The sequence below is a fragment of the Mustela lutreola genome, chromosome 6, assembly GCF_030435805.1.
Source record: "Mustela lutreola isolate mMusLut2 chromosome 6, mMusLut2.pri, whole genome shotgun sequence".
Lineage (NCBI taxonomy): Eukaryota > Metazoa > Chordata > Mammalia > Carnivora > Mustelidae > Mustela > Mustela lutreola.
In genome coordinates, this window is record NC_081295.1 from 155,225,821 (window position 1) to 155,241,490 (window position 15,670).

Genomic DNA, 15,670 nt, shown 5'->3' on the forward strand with positions numbered 1-15,670 from the left:
CCCCCCTTACAAGACCCTTGATTTGAGGTAACAGGAAGTGGAGTAAACTCATAAACTTTTGATTAATTTCATTTTTTTTTCCCCAAAGGCGAAAGCAGGCAATGCACTAGCAAGCTATATTTATTATGAGTCTAACAGGTTTGGTTATCTGGGGTCTGTGCTCATTCTGGATTTTAGAAATAAGAACAAAGTTCATTACCACAAGCCAATCCTAACTTTAAAAAGTAACCAGAGGGGGCGCCTGGGTGGTGCCATTGGTTGTGTGTCCAACTTTTGGTTTCAGCTCAGGTATGATCTCAGGGTCGTGAGATCGAGCCCCGCATCAGGCTCCACGCTCAGCAGGGAGTCTGCAGGGGATTCTCTCTCCCTCTTCCTCTCCCCCTCCACCCCTCCTGTTCTCTAAAATAAACCTTTGAAGAAAAAAAAAGAGTAACCAAAGGAGGTCAAAATTCCACTTGTAAAATCTTTTTATTGATATAAATATACATATGAATAAAATACCTCAGCCTGTAATGTAAGTGAATTTTTGTGAAATGTCTTAAAAAGAGTAGTATTTTGATTTTTTACAGGGGTCAAAGTATTCTTTCTTCAAGTCATACATTAAAAGCTAATATGCAGACAGAAATTAAAGGCCTTCGAAAATCACAAACATTCATAAAACTTCATTCCAATCAACTATGTACATTAACCCGGGCACATGGTAGGGTCAGCCGTGGGCCTCTTTCACTCTGTTCCTCACTGTGCTTACTGACGGTCCTGCAAAGGTCACCGACCAAATTTAAATGTACAATTCCACATCAGGAAGGAAGAAGTTCCCCATGGGAGAATGTAAAAACCATAGCCGAGATCTAATATATATAATTTATACAAATTATTTATTAGTGTGCTCTGTTAATATACTCACAATGTGCAATTGCATACATCAAGAATAAATCTATCGAGTCAAGTGCAGATGTGACACGGGTACCCACGGCACTGCCCCACGGTCAGCCGATGGTGTTACCTGCGTGAGTTATGTGTCCAGTTCCTCTGTTTACTTCCCCAAACTCATCCTGCAGGGCAAACTGTAGCTGCCTCAGAGAAAATTCAAGTAGGACGCATGGAGAGTTGCTGGCATTCACTGAAGGCAGATGACGAAATGCTTCAAACTCAAATGCCAAGGTGGGGAGAATACCCCTCAACGGGTCCATTTCTGTTTTCAAAAAGTAAGTAAAGAAAGAAGGAGAAAGAAAAGAAAAAAGCACCAAGAGAAGAGCGTCGGAAGTAGGAAGAGGTGCTGCCCTTGATTCCCCTCTGACGGCTAACTGAGCACCCTGTGCCGTTGGCACGGGGGACCTTTACACAAAGATAAACTCTTTTTCCGCTTCTTCACCAGAGTCGCTGGACTTGCCGCCCTGGCGGCCATCTTTACTGGATGACCATTGCTTCTGTTCTTGATACTCCTGGGGCTGCTGGCCCCAGCTTCTCCTTGAAACTGAAACAGAAAGGGAAGGGGGTCATTATAATTGAGGAACAAGGTACAGTCAATGGCCTGACCAGTAATGGGGTGAGATGCAGGGGCTCTAAGAGGCAGGAGGACTTGGGGGGGGGGGGGAGTGGACACAGAAACAATTCACCAACTACGTGTAGAGAATCGAGACGAAAATTAAGAAAAAAAAAAAAAAAAAACAGAAAGAGAAACAAAAGAAGAAAACATAAAAAGCCCAGTCTATGAGAGGGTAAACCTCTCATAGCTGTGGCTGCGAATCTGGGGGTAAGGGAAGAGAAAGGGCCCCTCTGACCCCTCACGCCCCTTGTGTGGCCGAGAGAACAAGACAGAGCCTGGTGGAGGTGTGGCCAGACAGATGTCCCTCATGATGCCTTCTGCCACCATCTAGAGTTAGCTTGCCTCTGCTCTGGGGCCAGGACTTGAGGAAGGGCCCAGCAACTGTGGTGAGACCTTTCCAAGCCTTGGCAAACCTCGGTCTTACTCTCTAGGAAGACAACCATTTAAAGTCTTGTCAAAGGAATGAATACCACTGGTGGTGCAATCAACTCTTTTGGAACTAGCCTCTGGAAAACAGGAGTGCCAGGACTGTTCCCTGCTCTGATCACATATAAACATGAAGGATCCCCTGCGACTTGACAAGGCAATGGTGGTAGACCAGTTGCTGGAACGGAGCCTTTGGTACCAGTCATGTCAGACAGGCTCCGCTCTATGATTGCTGCTCCTCACAGCTACTCTGGAAGACAGGTTTTGTAAATGTGGAATCTGGGTTGACACTGGACATCTCTCTTGGGTCGCTTGGATGGCTCATTTGGTTGAGCATCTGACTCTTGGTTTTGGCTCAGGTCATGACCTCACCTCAGGGTCCTGAGATCAAGCCCCTCATCAGGCTCTGCATTCAGTGGAGTCTGCTGGAGATTCTCTCTCACTCTGCCCCTCTCCCTGCTCACATGCCCTCTCTCTCTCTCTAAAACAAATAAAATCTTAAAAAATAAACTGAATCTCGGGTGCCTGGGTGGCTCAGTGGGTTGAGCCGCTGCCTTTGGCTCGGGTCATGACCTCAGGGTCCTGGGATCGAGTCCCACATCGGGCTCTCTGCTCAGCAGGGAGCCTGCTTCCCTCTCTCTCTCTGCCTGCCTCTCTGCCTACTTGTGATCTCTCTCTGTCAAATAAATAAATAAAATCTTTTTTTTAAAAAAAAATAAATAAATAAACTGAATCTCTCCTTCAAAGACCCTGTTCTTTACAACTACAGCACAGCTTCACTAATACCACACATCTAGCGTACAGATCCCACTTAATTAAAAATACCAAGCCACAGGCAGGTTAAGCAACTGACTGAACCACCCAGGGGTCCCCCAAATGAGTAATTTTTAAAAATGTGACCTCTTTATACCTAACACCTCAGATGGAAAAGTGATGGAGAAATATCACAACTGATTTTATTTTTTAGCTTGAATCGTGTAAAAAAAAATAAATGTCCTTTGATAGTTGTCAACAAATCAGTTTTGGGGAAAAAGGTAAAATCAATATGATAGTAATACACAAAGAGTCCTCTAAATTCTCAACTTTTGCGTGTGCAATATGCACAGGAGGAAGTGGAGCGGGTATCTTCATCGCGAGGACACTTTGCAATAATCTGACCCCCAAATAGAGCATTACTAGGGAAATCTTGCTAGAAAATTCTAGTGATTCCCTCTTAAAACCAAAGTGACTTTTTCCTGTCAGGTGACTCAAAAATAAATTTCCAACACTACAGGTTCAAAAGAAGAAATAAACATGGTGATACACTGCTTTTTGTCTTCAAAGCAAACATACTGGCTTGAATTCTTAGATTCAAAAGGTTTTCATCCCTTCCAGTAGTTTAGCTTCCTCAAAATCCCGGGCCTAATTCATGTTCTGTGACATCAGAGTACTCTCTAAGAATGGAGAAATTCGTGCCATCAACAATGTTTATGCCACAGGTAAAAACTGAGCACCACGGACCAAGGTCGCTGGGGCACAGCTAATGATAATGAAATTCAGGGAGATCTCACATAGGAGTCTTCCTGCAGAAAGCGGACTATCCTTCGATGTCCTTCAATCCACATCCAAGTGACAATGATTCTGAGTCCTCCAGGGCTAGGGTCAGGGCGGGGGGCGGAGTCCGGAAAGATGCAGCAAACACTGGTTAACAGGCTGGGTTTTAGGTTGGTAATGTGGACTTAGTATCAGTTATGAAGGCACAAATTTTAATTTGTCCAACATAGTCCCTGAGACAAATAACACGGTCTTTCTAGGGGCCCGACAAAACAGTTCACTAAGGCAGTGACACTGTTTAAAAATTCATTCTAAGGCCCCTGGGTGGCTCAGTGTTACGCATCTGCCTTCAGCTCAGGTCATGATCCCAGGGTCCTCGGATTGAGGCCTGCATCGGGCTCCCTGCTCGGCAGGGAGTCGGCTTCTCCCTTTCGCTCCCCCCCCCGCCCCCCAGCTCTCTCTCTCTCTCTCTCAAATAAATAAAAAGTCTTTAAAAAGTCCACTCTAAAAATACTCACTCTCACTGAATAAACTCTAACACTTGTGAATGTGATCATGAAACTAGCTGGCATTTCCTTGGCGTTGTAGGGAGGCCCGTGAGCAGACAAGAGACCGAAGGAGGTGAGATCAGGGAACGAGAATCAGACCCGTAGCCAATCCGCTCACTCTCCAGACTCCTGCCTTCTCATCAGCCCAGATCACGGGTGCCAACAACGTCGCAGGCAGAATGTTCTTTGTCAAGTTTGTTTTCCAGTCCTCCGGCACCAACTGTTTTGGTTACATATAATTAGGATGCTGACTGCAATGATACTGAAGTAGGTCTGGTCAAAGCTCCTGCTAATGAACAGTCCAAATAAGACTGCTTATTTGGACTTAAGTTTGGACTTAAGTTATTTGGACTTTAAGTTTCTGCTTGAAACTTAAAACTCTGGAAATCATTTAAAAATATTTATAAAATCCAGGCTTTTTTCCCCCTTTTTTAAAAAACTAATTCAGATGAACCTTCTGCTAGGCAGCCCGATGTAATGCCTGACTTTACGCATGATAAAAAAGAAAAATCAGATTGTTTCACTCCACTTCTTCAATGCAAGTAGCCGTGAAGCCAACATGTTAGGGCATCTCCATACGTGTCATCTATGCATGAGTTTACTGCCATCCCACCATTAAAATGATAAAATGATAAAAAATTAAAATGATAAAAAATACTTGTGTAACTGAACAGGTAATTTATTCAACACAAACGCTTCGTGTATACTCACCTCCCATCTACAGTGCCAATGACTGGTGCAGAGAGGCTCAAACATGAAATCTGTCATTCTTGAAGATGTTTTGACTTTGCATACACACACACACATACATGTATACACATATACACGTGCTAATTTTAAAGCTTCCAAATGTGCATATAAATTCAGAATTTGAAAACTGCAGCTTTTCTCCATTTTAAGCTCCATGAGCATTCATATTTCCCAGGAGGAAAACATGATGACCTTAAAAATAATATTCAGTAGCCGGCCCTGATTATTTTTTTTTTAATGTTTTCTGGTAAGAGCCAAAATTGCAGACCAACTGTTAATTTTTTTTTTTTTTTTTTTTTTTTTTTAAGAACTTTTAGGGGTAGTAGAATCCAGATCTGGTGGAAAAAAAAAAAAAAAGGTAAAACAGAGCACCAGCTTACAGACCATAAGCCAAAGCTGGGTACTGGTTGGCTCTGGGTTGGATAATGGAAGAAGCAGGTGACGGATAAAAGGAATGTCAGAAGAAGACGGCCTGTACAAACAGGATACGTTGTGATACACACAAAGCCAAAACCACCTATTTTCTTCAAGAAAATAGGACACACTCTAATGACAACATCACAGTTTATCATTAAACTCAAGACAGGTAAGGGGATGAAATTCAAAAGTGACAGAGAGTTCCAGTAAAAGAAAAGGAAGCATTTTATACCTGTCAAGTCAAAACGAAATAGCCACATAATTAAAACAGTAATCATGGTAAAACTACGCAGCATGCTTTGAGAACAACAGCCTCTGTTTGTTGCACGGTACTTGATTTAGGAAAAGAAAAAAGCTGTTTTAGCATCAACAAAGTTGCTCATGAAGGATTTAGAGGAAGGCACACAGCACGTGTGACAGCATCGCTCTGCTGAATGCCATTTGTTAGCCAGGAACTAACTATTCAGAAAGCAGACTGCTTTGCGGTTCTCAAGGATGAAGACAGGAGTTGGCACTAACAAAACAAAATTCAAATCTCTGACATTAAAGGACTTTAATTGAAGCTCCCATAAAAATTACATTTTTGGGGGTTCCCATCCATATTTCAAGAAACTGAGGCAGAAAAGCAAATACAAGATGGTCCTGTTGAATTCCATGAAACTTGGATGCAGCCCACGATGGTGAGGACTGTAGGCTGAAGAGGTCATGGAAAAATCTGCAAAGGGCACAGAATTCCTTGCCTTCCTATGATTTGGTTTATGCCTGTCATCAGCCTCTTTTCACTATCTCAGGGCCTTCCTGCAAGGTCAGTGTGGTCCTGGGGGCGGTCTCGGTGTGTGTGCTGTGTGAAGTGTTTTCAGTGGCTTCTCAAAAGCAGGGACAATGTGTCACCTCAAGGTGCCTTCTTCCTGAGAGAAGTCAACTGATATAATAGTTCAAATGCAAATTTTCAAACTCTAGAAACATCTGTGTAACCTCATCAGAAGAGGTCACACAGAGACAGAGCTCCTGTTTCAACAGACTCTAAGAAGAACTCTACCTCTCTTCAGAAAATGTCTTGGGCATTCATTGATGTAATTTTTCTATCGCTTGAACAGATGTTCTGGAAAATATCAGATGCAATCTCTTACAGAGAGAAGAGTTATTGTAAGCACGTGTCTATTGTAAGTTATCGTAAGGATGTGTCTACAAGCAAACACACAGGAAATCCATGTGTGCGCCAATAAGACTTTATGTACAAAAACAATGGGTCATAGTGTTTGTTTGTTTGATTGATTATAGGGTCAACCACAGTAGTGTCTGGGGCATCACTGGTATTTATGTATTTTAAATTTTTAATTGAAGTATGGTTGACCTAGTAGTTTCAGGAAATCCTCTAAAAGTTTCTCTAGGTAGGGCACGTGCTACCTGCTGGCTCAGGCAGAACGTTCGTATGTGACCTATGCTGTGGACAGCGTCCTTCACTCCATCTGGTCCCCCCAGCATCTAGCTGGTGTGTGCCAGATCTCCAGGCAAGTCAGAGCTTATGGCTCATCCAACCGCATTGGCCAAGAAAGCTGGCTCCAGAGGTAGTTGCCCATGGGGCACCGTAGGTGCTTTTTTGTCGTTGTTTTGGTTTTTAAGCCTCTGTCAAGGGAAGTTCTCAAAGACAGTGGTCCCCATTTGAGCCATCGTAGGGGACTCAGTGGGTTGTTAAGCTGGAGGGTGGGTCACGAGAGTCAGACTATCAGTTAAGGAAGTGCTGGAGTTCGAAAATGGCTTCTCCTTTTGCAATAAAAAAGAGCCCCATAATAAGATCATGCCCACTGACTTGCTGTCCAGGGCGCTAAGAAGGCTGTGAGGGGCCGGGCCGTGCCCTTCATCACTGGGACTCTAAGCACACTCACATGCTAACTGCCCCATAGAGTTTTACAGGAAGACAAGTGCCCTGTTTCAAGGGAAAAAGTATTTCCAAGGAATCTCACTTATCAGGATATTTTATATATCTTTTTTTCTTTTATGATACAAAGACGCCCTTTCAGATTTTTCCAGGTAAGTTTATAAAGTGATCAGCCGGGAAGATCATCAGTACTGAGTCACAGAAAACACGTCTCCTCTCCAGATCAGCTATGCTTGCTCTAACATCGCCCCTGCTGGAGATTAAAGCCGACTGGAAATCTGTCTCCTTTTTTGTCTCCTGGGACTCTTCAGCTGCACTGAACATGGCAGAGATTACCATTTACCATAGTGTCCAACGGAAGACAGGTGCCAACGAGTTGTAAAGTTGAATAAACTGTTCTCAGAAGTTGAAAAGTTAATTGGTACTTTTTCTGTCTCCCTAAGGGGTCCTCAAATGTCCCAGGAGAGGTCGTGGGCATGGTGTGAGGTCTGCATTTAGTCCTGGCTTTTTATGGCTCCTTTCCCAAAAAAGTGTAAGGTAAGGTGTTACGGCCAATACTCGAGAAAGGCAGAAACTGTGTTACTCTCAGAATCTCTGATCCGATCCCAATTACAATCTAACAGAAGAGTAGAGAGATCGAGACAACAGGAGGTATGACCCCAAATATAAAAATGAACCTACATGGTCACAAAATTTTGAAAGGACAAGTCACCCTACTCCAAAGTAACTTGATCCTCCTCCTGACGGTGTCTGATTTTAGATTTTTAAGTTCATACTTTTTTTTTTTTTTTTTTTACTCCAAAGAGAAGGACCATCCTGTTGCCATTTAGGAAAAAGAAAAAACACACAAAAAAGCAGTTGTCCGAATTAATCCCTGGACTGGTCCTGGGAGAGAAGTTACTCAATTAAAGTTCGGTTTTGTTAGTGCCAGTCCGGAAGCTTTGGGTCAGCGAGGGATGATAACCGAAGGCTCTAACCATTTGTTGGCTGTGACTTCCTGTGCCCAATTGCATTCACTTCCTCTTCTGCAATGGTGGAGTACAGTTTTGAAGATCTTTTCCCTCCACTGGAAGGCTTGTCACTGTCATGATCTGAATGTCTTTTGTAATAATCTCCTCTTTGCACTACTGAGGAAAAGGGATTCGTTTTACCCTTTATATTAGCAAATACATCACTGTGTTGACAAGAATGTTAACGACTGTTAGGATGAAAAATTAAATATCAGAGACCCCACCCCACTTAGGATTTAAGGAACCTACAGTGTTGGGCCTGCCCAGATACACCATCACCTACAGAATTCAACAGCCAACATTATGGAAATGTGGTGCAAACATGAGGTGAGCTCTGAGTCTGCCCCCCCAGGGGTGCTAACAAAAGGCCCCCCGTGTTACCACTTCTGATTCCAGGATGGATTAACGAAAATCACATTCACTATGGAACAAACCAGAAGAATTATAGCAATTTACCTGTTTCAGAAATTAGTTGGGCACGCTAGTCCGAAGGGAGGCACAGAACAAGGAAATGAAGTAACCAGCATGAATAATGCACAAGAAAACAGGAATGAGAACATCAGGAGTATTTTCTAAAGAAAAAGACAAGGCTCGCGAGCGGCTATCATTCCTGGGCCGGCAGAGCTGGGGAGCTGATAAACAAACAGGTCGGACTCTTATCACCTTGGGCAGACTTTACATACTCCTCTCAGATGCACGCATATTTTCAGTCCAATTCCAATACCAAGTGACAACCACAGTGATCTCTGTGGTTAACTCATTGTGGATCCCCCGGGGAAAACTCTCCAGCCCTACCTAGAAAGATGGGGGCATGCATCACCCTCGGTGTTCCCTCTCGAGGGAGAATGAGGAAGGGTGTCAAACATCTACCCCAGAGCTCGGGAATGTCTGAGGGGCAAAGACGTCGCTCAGGACCCGGGGCAGGCAAGGGCTCGCTGGTGTTCACCCACTTGAACCAGGGGCGCCATGACACCCATTTTCAGCTCAGGAGGCTAGTGGCTTCCTCACGGCCTTGTTTTCGTCGTCCGGGCACCTAGCACACATAGCTTTTCATAAAAGTGAAGCAATTTTCAGAACTTCCTTACAGGTAACGATGCGAAGTCGGCAGTCACAGAAAGAAGGGAAGACGAGGGTAGGCGTGGGGGAGGGGCTGCCCGGGACACTTGCTGCTGGCTCATGGGTCCGACTGGCCACCAGCCAAGGTTCTGCCCTCTACGCCAAGACTTCCGAGGGCTATGGCTATCACAGCAAACTCTGTTTGTCCTTTCCATGTAAATAGACTCTCGGCACCGGCTACCTCTCATGGCTTTCAGTGCTCTGCTTGACATGAGTGTTCTATCAGCTTTGGTCAAAACTCTACCTTCTTTTATTTATAGCCCACAGGTTGCGGGTGAAGCTTGTACCCACCAAATGAATCCCCAGAACGGAGAGGAGAAAGCAGGCAATGTTTTTCTTTTTTTTTTTCTGAATTATTATTATTCTCCCAAGCCACAAAAATAGTACTCAGAAATACTTTCTATTAACTTCAACACGAGACTACCATTAACAACAGAAGAGAGGCCAGGGCGAGAAGATGTCAGAGCCTGAAGGGTCAAGGAATTCTACATCCATCAGGCCTCTACAAGAAAACCAAGCAGCTTCAAACCATAACAGGAGCCATCTGGTCATGCGTGATGACTCATGTGGCTCTGGAATGTCCTTACAGGTGGGGACTTCAAGACAGCAATTATATTACTCTGTATGAAGGACAGAACCCAACCGTCCATAGTGTTTTTAACAGATTGAGGGAAGTGGGGAGGGGCGGCGGAGAGGAATGGTGCGTTGCCGAACACGTCTCGCCTCCACTGATCAGGGAGAGGGCAGCCAAGTCCCGGCATATCTTGCTCTGCTCCAACCCCAGCAAATCAGGTGCAGCCAACTGGGGACAATGATTTCCCGAGGGTGTTCTTGCAGGTGCCACACTTGTGAGAATAAGGAATGCATGACCTCATGATTGAGCAAGCTGCTAGGAGGAGCTGCCAGGTCTCACGGGCCTGCGGGGGCTGCCTGCGATCATTCACAACCGGGGGGAGCTTTTCTGGGAAATAATGGGACCTAGAGGTCTACAAGTCCCCGAGATGAGGCACAACGTATTTAAGGCACTCCTTACCTGCTGGGAGCCCGTGCAGGAGCACCTAGTGATTATAAAGAAGTTAAACCTTGGGTTCAGGTGTCTGGTATATTTTCACTCATTGTGTATGGTCTTTCATTAAGATCCAGGGACATAAAAAATGTCGATTCAAGTTTCTGAATGAGAAAACTGCTCTGGTTCCAAAAGTTTAGTCCAAGGGATGCTGATTTAAACTCTAAGGTATTAGTTGAGTCCAAGATTAACTCCCTTCTCTTGAAAGGATTCTCCTTGGAGAAAGCGGATGTACTGGAAACATTTCTTACCTTCCTGGGAAAATGTCCTGGGACTAGGCTGGGGGCTACTCTGGCCATCTCTCTCCTTGTCTGATGGAACTTTCTTCAGGACAGGCGGAAGAAGAGCGATTTTAGAGGAGCCAGGGCTGGATGGAGAGTCTGGGATGTCCTCTGGAGAGACACAAATGCATGAATCAAACTGTTCCACAGACTGGATTCCGAAAACATAAGCCAGGCTAATCTTTAAATACGAACGGCCAGTAATTTTTAAAAAAGCGTTGTAGAACTTTTTTGGCCAAAACCCAAGTTTTGTGTTGCTGCAGACAACATCTACAAACAGTAGGGGGAAAAGTAATTAAAACTTAGGAAAGGTTAAAATCTCTAAAAATCACAGATGTGAATTTATCTTGTAGACACAGGATTTCAATGAGCTGGTATTTGAAAATTATGCTGTAAGTGAACTCCATGTTCCTTTTGCCTCAGACTCAGAGGCGGCTGGATATTCCTCAAACATGTGACATTGATAACCCTCCTTCTTCTACCTGCTGCGGAGTCCAGTGAAGCGGTCATGAAATACACACGAACATATGCACGTAGGAACGTGGGTGCGCGCACCTATATAGACCGAGACCACTAAGTATAACTTGGCATCACGGACTTTTAGAAATAGAAGGACTTCGGTGGGGCGCCTGGGTGGCTCAGTTGGTTGGACAACTGCCTTCAGCTCAGGTCATGATCCTGGAGTCCCGGGATCGAGTCCCACATCAGGCTCCCAGCTCCATGGGGAGTCTGCTTCTCTCTCTGACCTTCTCCTCGCTCATGTGCTCTCTCTCACTGTCTCTCTCTCAAGTAAATAAATAAAATCTTAAGAAAAAAAAAATGTTTTTAGAAGGACTTCGGTGATCCCTGTACAAATGAAGAGATTAACAGTTGACCTGCTGAAAGAAAACGACAACGTTGCTAGGATGTGCAGGCCAGTCTCTTCATCCTAAAGTTTGTACTCTCTCACTTGAACTGAAAGGATGTCCTGAACCGCTCTCCTTCCTCTGCTCTGTGGCTGGCAAAGCTATCCGAACTCGGCATGTGTGCGTGCGTGCACAAAGACGACAATTTTCAGTCAGGCTCTGTTCAGCCTTCTACTTCCGATTCAACTCTCCTACGTGCTCCACTGGATGAAGAGCTATGAAAGAGCTCTCCCTGCTCGAACAGTCTCTCAGGGTTGTGGAGAGGAAACGAGCGGACCGGGAAGTGCCTGCTGACTTCTCAAGCGCTAGAAAAGCAAACGTCAAGTCTTGATCCAGTAAGTGCTAAAGAACAAATGAACACATTGAACAAACAAATTGAAAAGAGAAGCTCCTTGAGACAGAATACCCAGAATCCAGCTAATCTGACATTCAGAATTCCCAACTGAGGAGCCAAAGTACTGTACGAGTTAGGTCCGTTTTGTAAGAGCCGTTCCCTTATCACAGACTAGAGCTACACCTTGTCGATGAAAATACCGGCCTGATTTTGAGTAGTCATTTAAAACAATTCTTCCAATTATTATTTTTTGGTTTCATTCTCCGCACTCTTTATATTATAACAATACTCTGTGTGCACCAAGAAATGTTCCGTGTTTCCCATCATAACAAACTTCGGTCTGTAAAACGGTCTGAGCAGACTTAGGATGCTCGAAGAGACCTGCTCCAAGGGTCAGAGGCCTGACGTGACCCCAGGGTCCCTCTGCGGCTGTGCTTTGGAGACCAGGCACTGGGTTTCTTGAGGGATGAATGGGCTGTGGAGACCGGCGAGCATTAACCAGCTGGCCGCTTGGTGAACAAAAGACCCACAGTGGAATGAGTCCCCACAGTGGAATTCCCCACAGTGGAAGGTGTGTGGAAGGACGCTGCCTTTTTTCTCATTGCACCCAGTCCTCTGCCTGTGGATGAATGACTGTGGTGAGCTGCGTGTCTTTCTTTCTAGCACCCATGCCTACCCTGGGGTGTCCGAGCGTCTGGCTGCTGCTCACCAGCTGTGGGACTTGTCCAACTGAGGGTCCTCACCATCCACAGGTGCGGTGGGGACATACGGAGTTCACCCACGTAAAACACTTAGAACAGCGCTTGACACGGTGTTTGGTTAACATCAGCGGGGATGGCGGTGCTGAGGATACTCTGACCCGCTGCACCTTTACCCTTACTTGCCTACTTACGACGAGGGAAGACAATGAAGAGGTTCTATGAGGTTCATTACATTATCCATTTTACTTTTGTTAATGTTTAAAAATTCTCATAGTAGGCCATTGGGGGAAGAAAAAGAGAGAAAAAAGAGAAAAAAAAAGAAAAAAAGAATAAAGGGGGAAAAAGAAAAAAAAAAAAGCCTGCGAGGGAAGAGCAGTTGTAGGAGAGAAAAAAAAGGCAGAGTCTAATCCATTTCTAAGTTTCTTCTACCAGTAGATTTTCTAAACAAGAGTCAGCAAACTTCTGGAAAGGGCCAAACAGTAAATATCTCAGGCCTGCAGGCCAAACGGCCTCGGTCACAACAGCTCTGTTCTGCCGTGTGAGCGCCGAGCGGCGGGACATAATATGGAGACAGATGGCCTGGCCGCATGCCGCCAGCATTTCGCTTACAGAAACAGGCCCATGGATGGCTAAGCCCTGTTCTAAACCCAAAATATTTCACGTACTATGGGGCAAAAAGAGGAGAACTTAGGCTCTCCCTATTTACGGCCTGCATCCTTATGCGGGGCCTCCTGAAGGGTGTGGAGACCCTTGAGGCCGTTCTCAGGAAGCTCAGTGAGACCCTGCAATGGGCCAGCGCAACCCAGGGCTGCCCTCTCGTGTGGCCCTCTAATCTGTGGCCTGAAGGCAGGGGTAGTCTCTGAGGCCCTGCGCCTGGGTGTTGCATAAAGAAACTCGTCAGGGGTGCCTGGGGGGCTCGTGGGTTCAGTGTCTGCCTTCAGCTCTGGTCATGATCCCACGGTCCTGGGATCGAGCCCTGCACCTGCATTGGGCTCCTTGCTCAGCAGAGAGCCTGCTTCTCCCTCTGCCTCTGTCTGCCATTCTGCCTGCTTGCGCTGTCAAATAAACAAAATCTTTAAAAAAAAAGAAAAAAAAGAATAGAAATTCTTCAGCCTTTGTCCCTGTTGAAATTGCTGGCAGGTTTCTCTGAGCCCTCCTGCAGACCCCTGTGCCCATGATCACTGGCAGCTCCCGAACTGTGGGTGGAGTCGCAATCCAGGGAGCCCCGGAAACCGCCTGACCCGGGGGTCACCCCCTTCCCAGCAGAACCTTACCCGGCCGCGAGGCAGTTCTTGGTTTCTGTGGGATGGTGGGCCGCGCTGCCAGGCTGGGTTTAGGGGACTGCAGCGGGGGCTTCGGGCTAGTTGGAGTGCTGGAAGAGCTCCGCGACCTGGGGCCCACGTCCGCTTTGGGCTCCGCTTTGGCGTTCTTCTCGGGTGTTCCCACACTGAAGCGGCTCTCCGCGACACCTGGGTGTAGCTTAGGCACTGCGATGAGAATGGGGACAAAGAGCACACTTGAAACTCGGAGGAGAAAGAAACTATGAAGCTATGAAGAAATCATTCACAGCCAGGAGAGGTCTGGTACAAACTGCTGTAATCTTCTCCCATACTTTCTCATCACAGGTACTTCCATATGGAAGCACGTCATTCCAGCATGCTTGTAGACTCGAACACGCTGGAAGACTACACTTCTTTGTGGAAATGCAATGAACTTGGTGGTGCTCTTCTGATCGCTCCTGACTATTCCACAGATTGGCAAGCGTCAAGTTCAAGCATGTCCGTGTCCTGCAGGCCAAACGGCCTCGGAGGGAGAGCACGCAGGGCTGAAGGCATTGGCAGCACTGAGCTCTTTCTCAGATGTGGCACGAGGTGCAGGTACAGGAACGACCAACCACAGGTGCCTCAGTTCTGGATAATCATGCGCAGGTAGGGGTCTGGCTATGGGTCCCCAGCAAGGAGAGCTACACTGATGTCCAGAACCTTTTACTTAGAACCTCCCAATCATGCAAACAGCTTCTGGAAGTCATCCTCACCCCTCCCCGGCTGCTTGAACACGAGCTACCTTCCGGCTCCTACATAAAGATACCCAAGCTCAACACAGGACTTTGAAGCAGCAAAGCCAGGTTTCTGACATGTCATTTGTAAGTTACTCTTCAGTTCCCTTCAAGCATGTCTTATTCTTTTAACTACACCTGAAAAGTCAGAGGACCAAAGGGTAGTGGACATTCATGCTGAAAGAACATTCTTTCATCTCAAACAAATGGGCTACCTTCCACCTCCTGAGTGTGGCTGATCGGACACATTAGACATGGCCCTGTCCTCCCCCACTCCTCAGATGCCCCCAGTTTGGGAGTTTTCCTCAAAGACATTTCTTCCCTCTGGGAAATTGGAGAAGGTGCCCTGTGCCGGCACACAGCGAGCAGGGCGGGAGACATGGCCCAGGTAGAGCAACATGGCATCCAGGGGAAAGCTGACAATCCACGACACAGGGCCCCACTCTCCTCTCATTCTGATATTTCTTCTGTTAATCATGTGTGACTCCTGGAACCAGACAGGAAGTGTCTTTTCCTTAGAGGGTGATCGTCTTACCTGCCCCACCTCCATCCAGACGTTCTGTGCTGCCCAAGGCCAGGCTGCAGGAATCTTGAGAGATGGCCTCATTCCCAAGCTTCTGAAAAATTCAAGCACACAGTCCCAGGAAAGTGTGTCTTTATTTAAGATGTAAGAAAAAGAACATAAGCAGATCATAAATGACAACAAGTAACGGCCCCTTTACTACTCTCATACTGACTGTGTCCCACCTCTTCTGTCTCCCTTAGCCGCCTTCCGGAACAAAGCTTGAATGAGCAGGTTCTGTTCTGTGTTCACAGCTCGGGCTCTGGGGTCCGGAGGGTGGTCAGTTCCTCAGAATGCTCCCCTGGGATGACAGGTGCGCGGGGCTCAGGGGAAGCTAGGAGGCTTGGGGACAGTTCCAGTTTCCTGTGGGGGTTTTCTGTGGGAATACCTCTACAGGCTCCGCAGCCCCTGATGCTCCAGGCAGCGGGGGCATGGACACTCTGCAAGTTGACGGACCCTCTCTCCAAGTTGAGTTCCCCAAATCAAATTTTAAAAGTAGTGGAGGGCGCCTGGGTGGCTCAGTGGGTTAAGCCGCTGCCT

General features: G+C 46.2%; 1 protein-coding gene across 8 annotated transcripts in view; it reads right to left on the reverse strand.

The window, feature by feature from the left end:
* Nucleotides 1-449: 449 nt before the first annotated feature.
* Nucleotides 450-15,670, reverse strand: part of CARMIL1 (capping protein regulator and myosin 1 linker 1) — a 299,097-nt gene continuing 283,876 nt past the window's right edge. For 2 of the 8 annotated variants that reach the window (XM_059179496.1, XM_059179494.1), the window contains 5 exons: nucleotides 15,104-15,185; nucleotides 13,787-13,999; nucleotides 10,543-10,683; nucleotides 8,077-8,226; nucleotides 450-1,474 (listed from right to left, as the gene is read on the reverse strand). In XM_059179496.1, the coding sequence (XP_059035479.1) occupies nucleotides 1,338-1,474; nucleotides 8,077-8,226; nucleotides 10,543-10,683; nucleotides 13,787-13,999; nucleotides 15,104-15,185 (723 nt within the window). In that variant the 3' untranslated portion in view covers nucleotides 450-1,337. Of the gene's footprint in view, nucleotides 1,475-8,076; nucleotides 8,227-8,565; nucleotides 8,591-10,542; nucleotides 10,684-13,786; nucleotides 14,000-15,103; nucleotides 15,186-15,670 lie in introns of those variants that run through there. The other 6 variants (XM_059179498.1, XM_059179497.1, XM_059179495.1 and 3 more) reach the window with 5 other exon arrangements.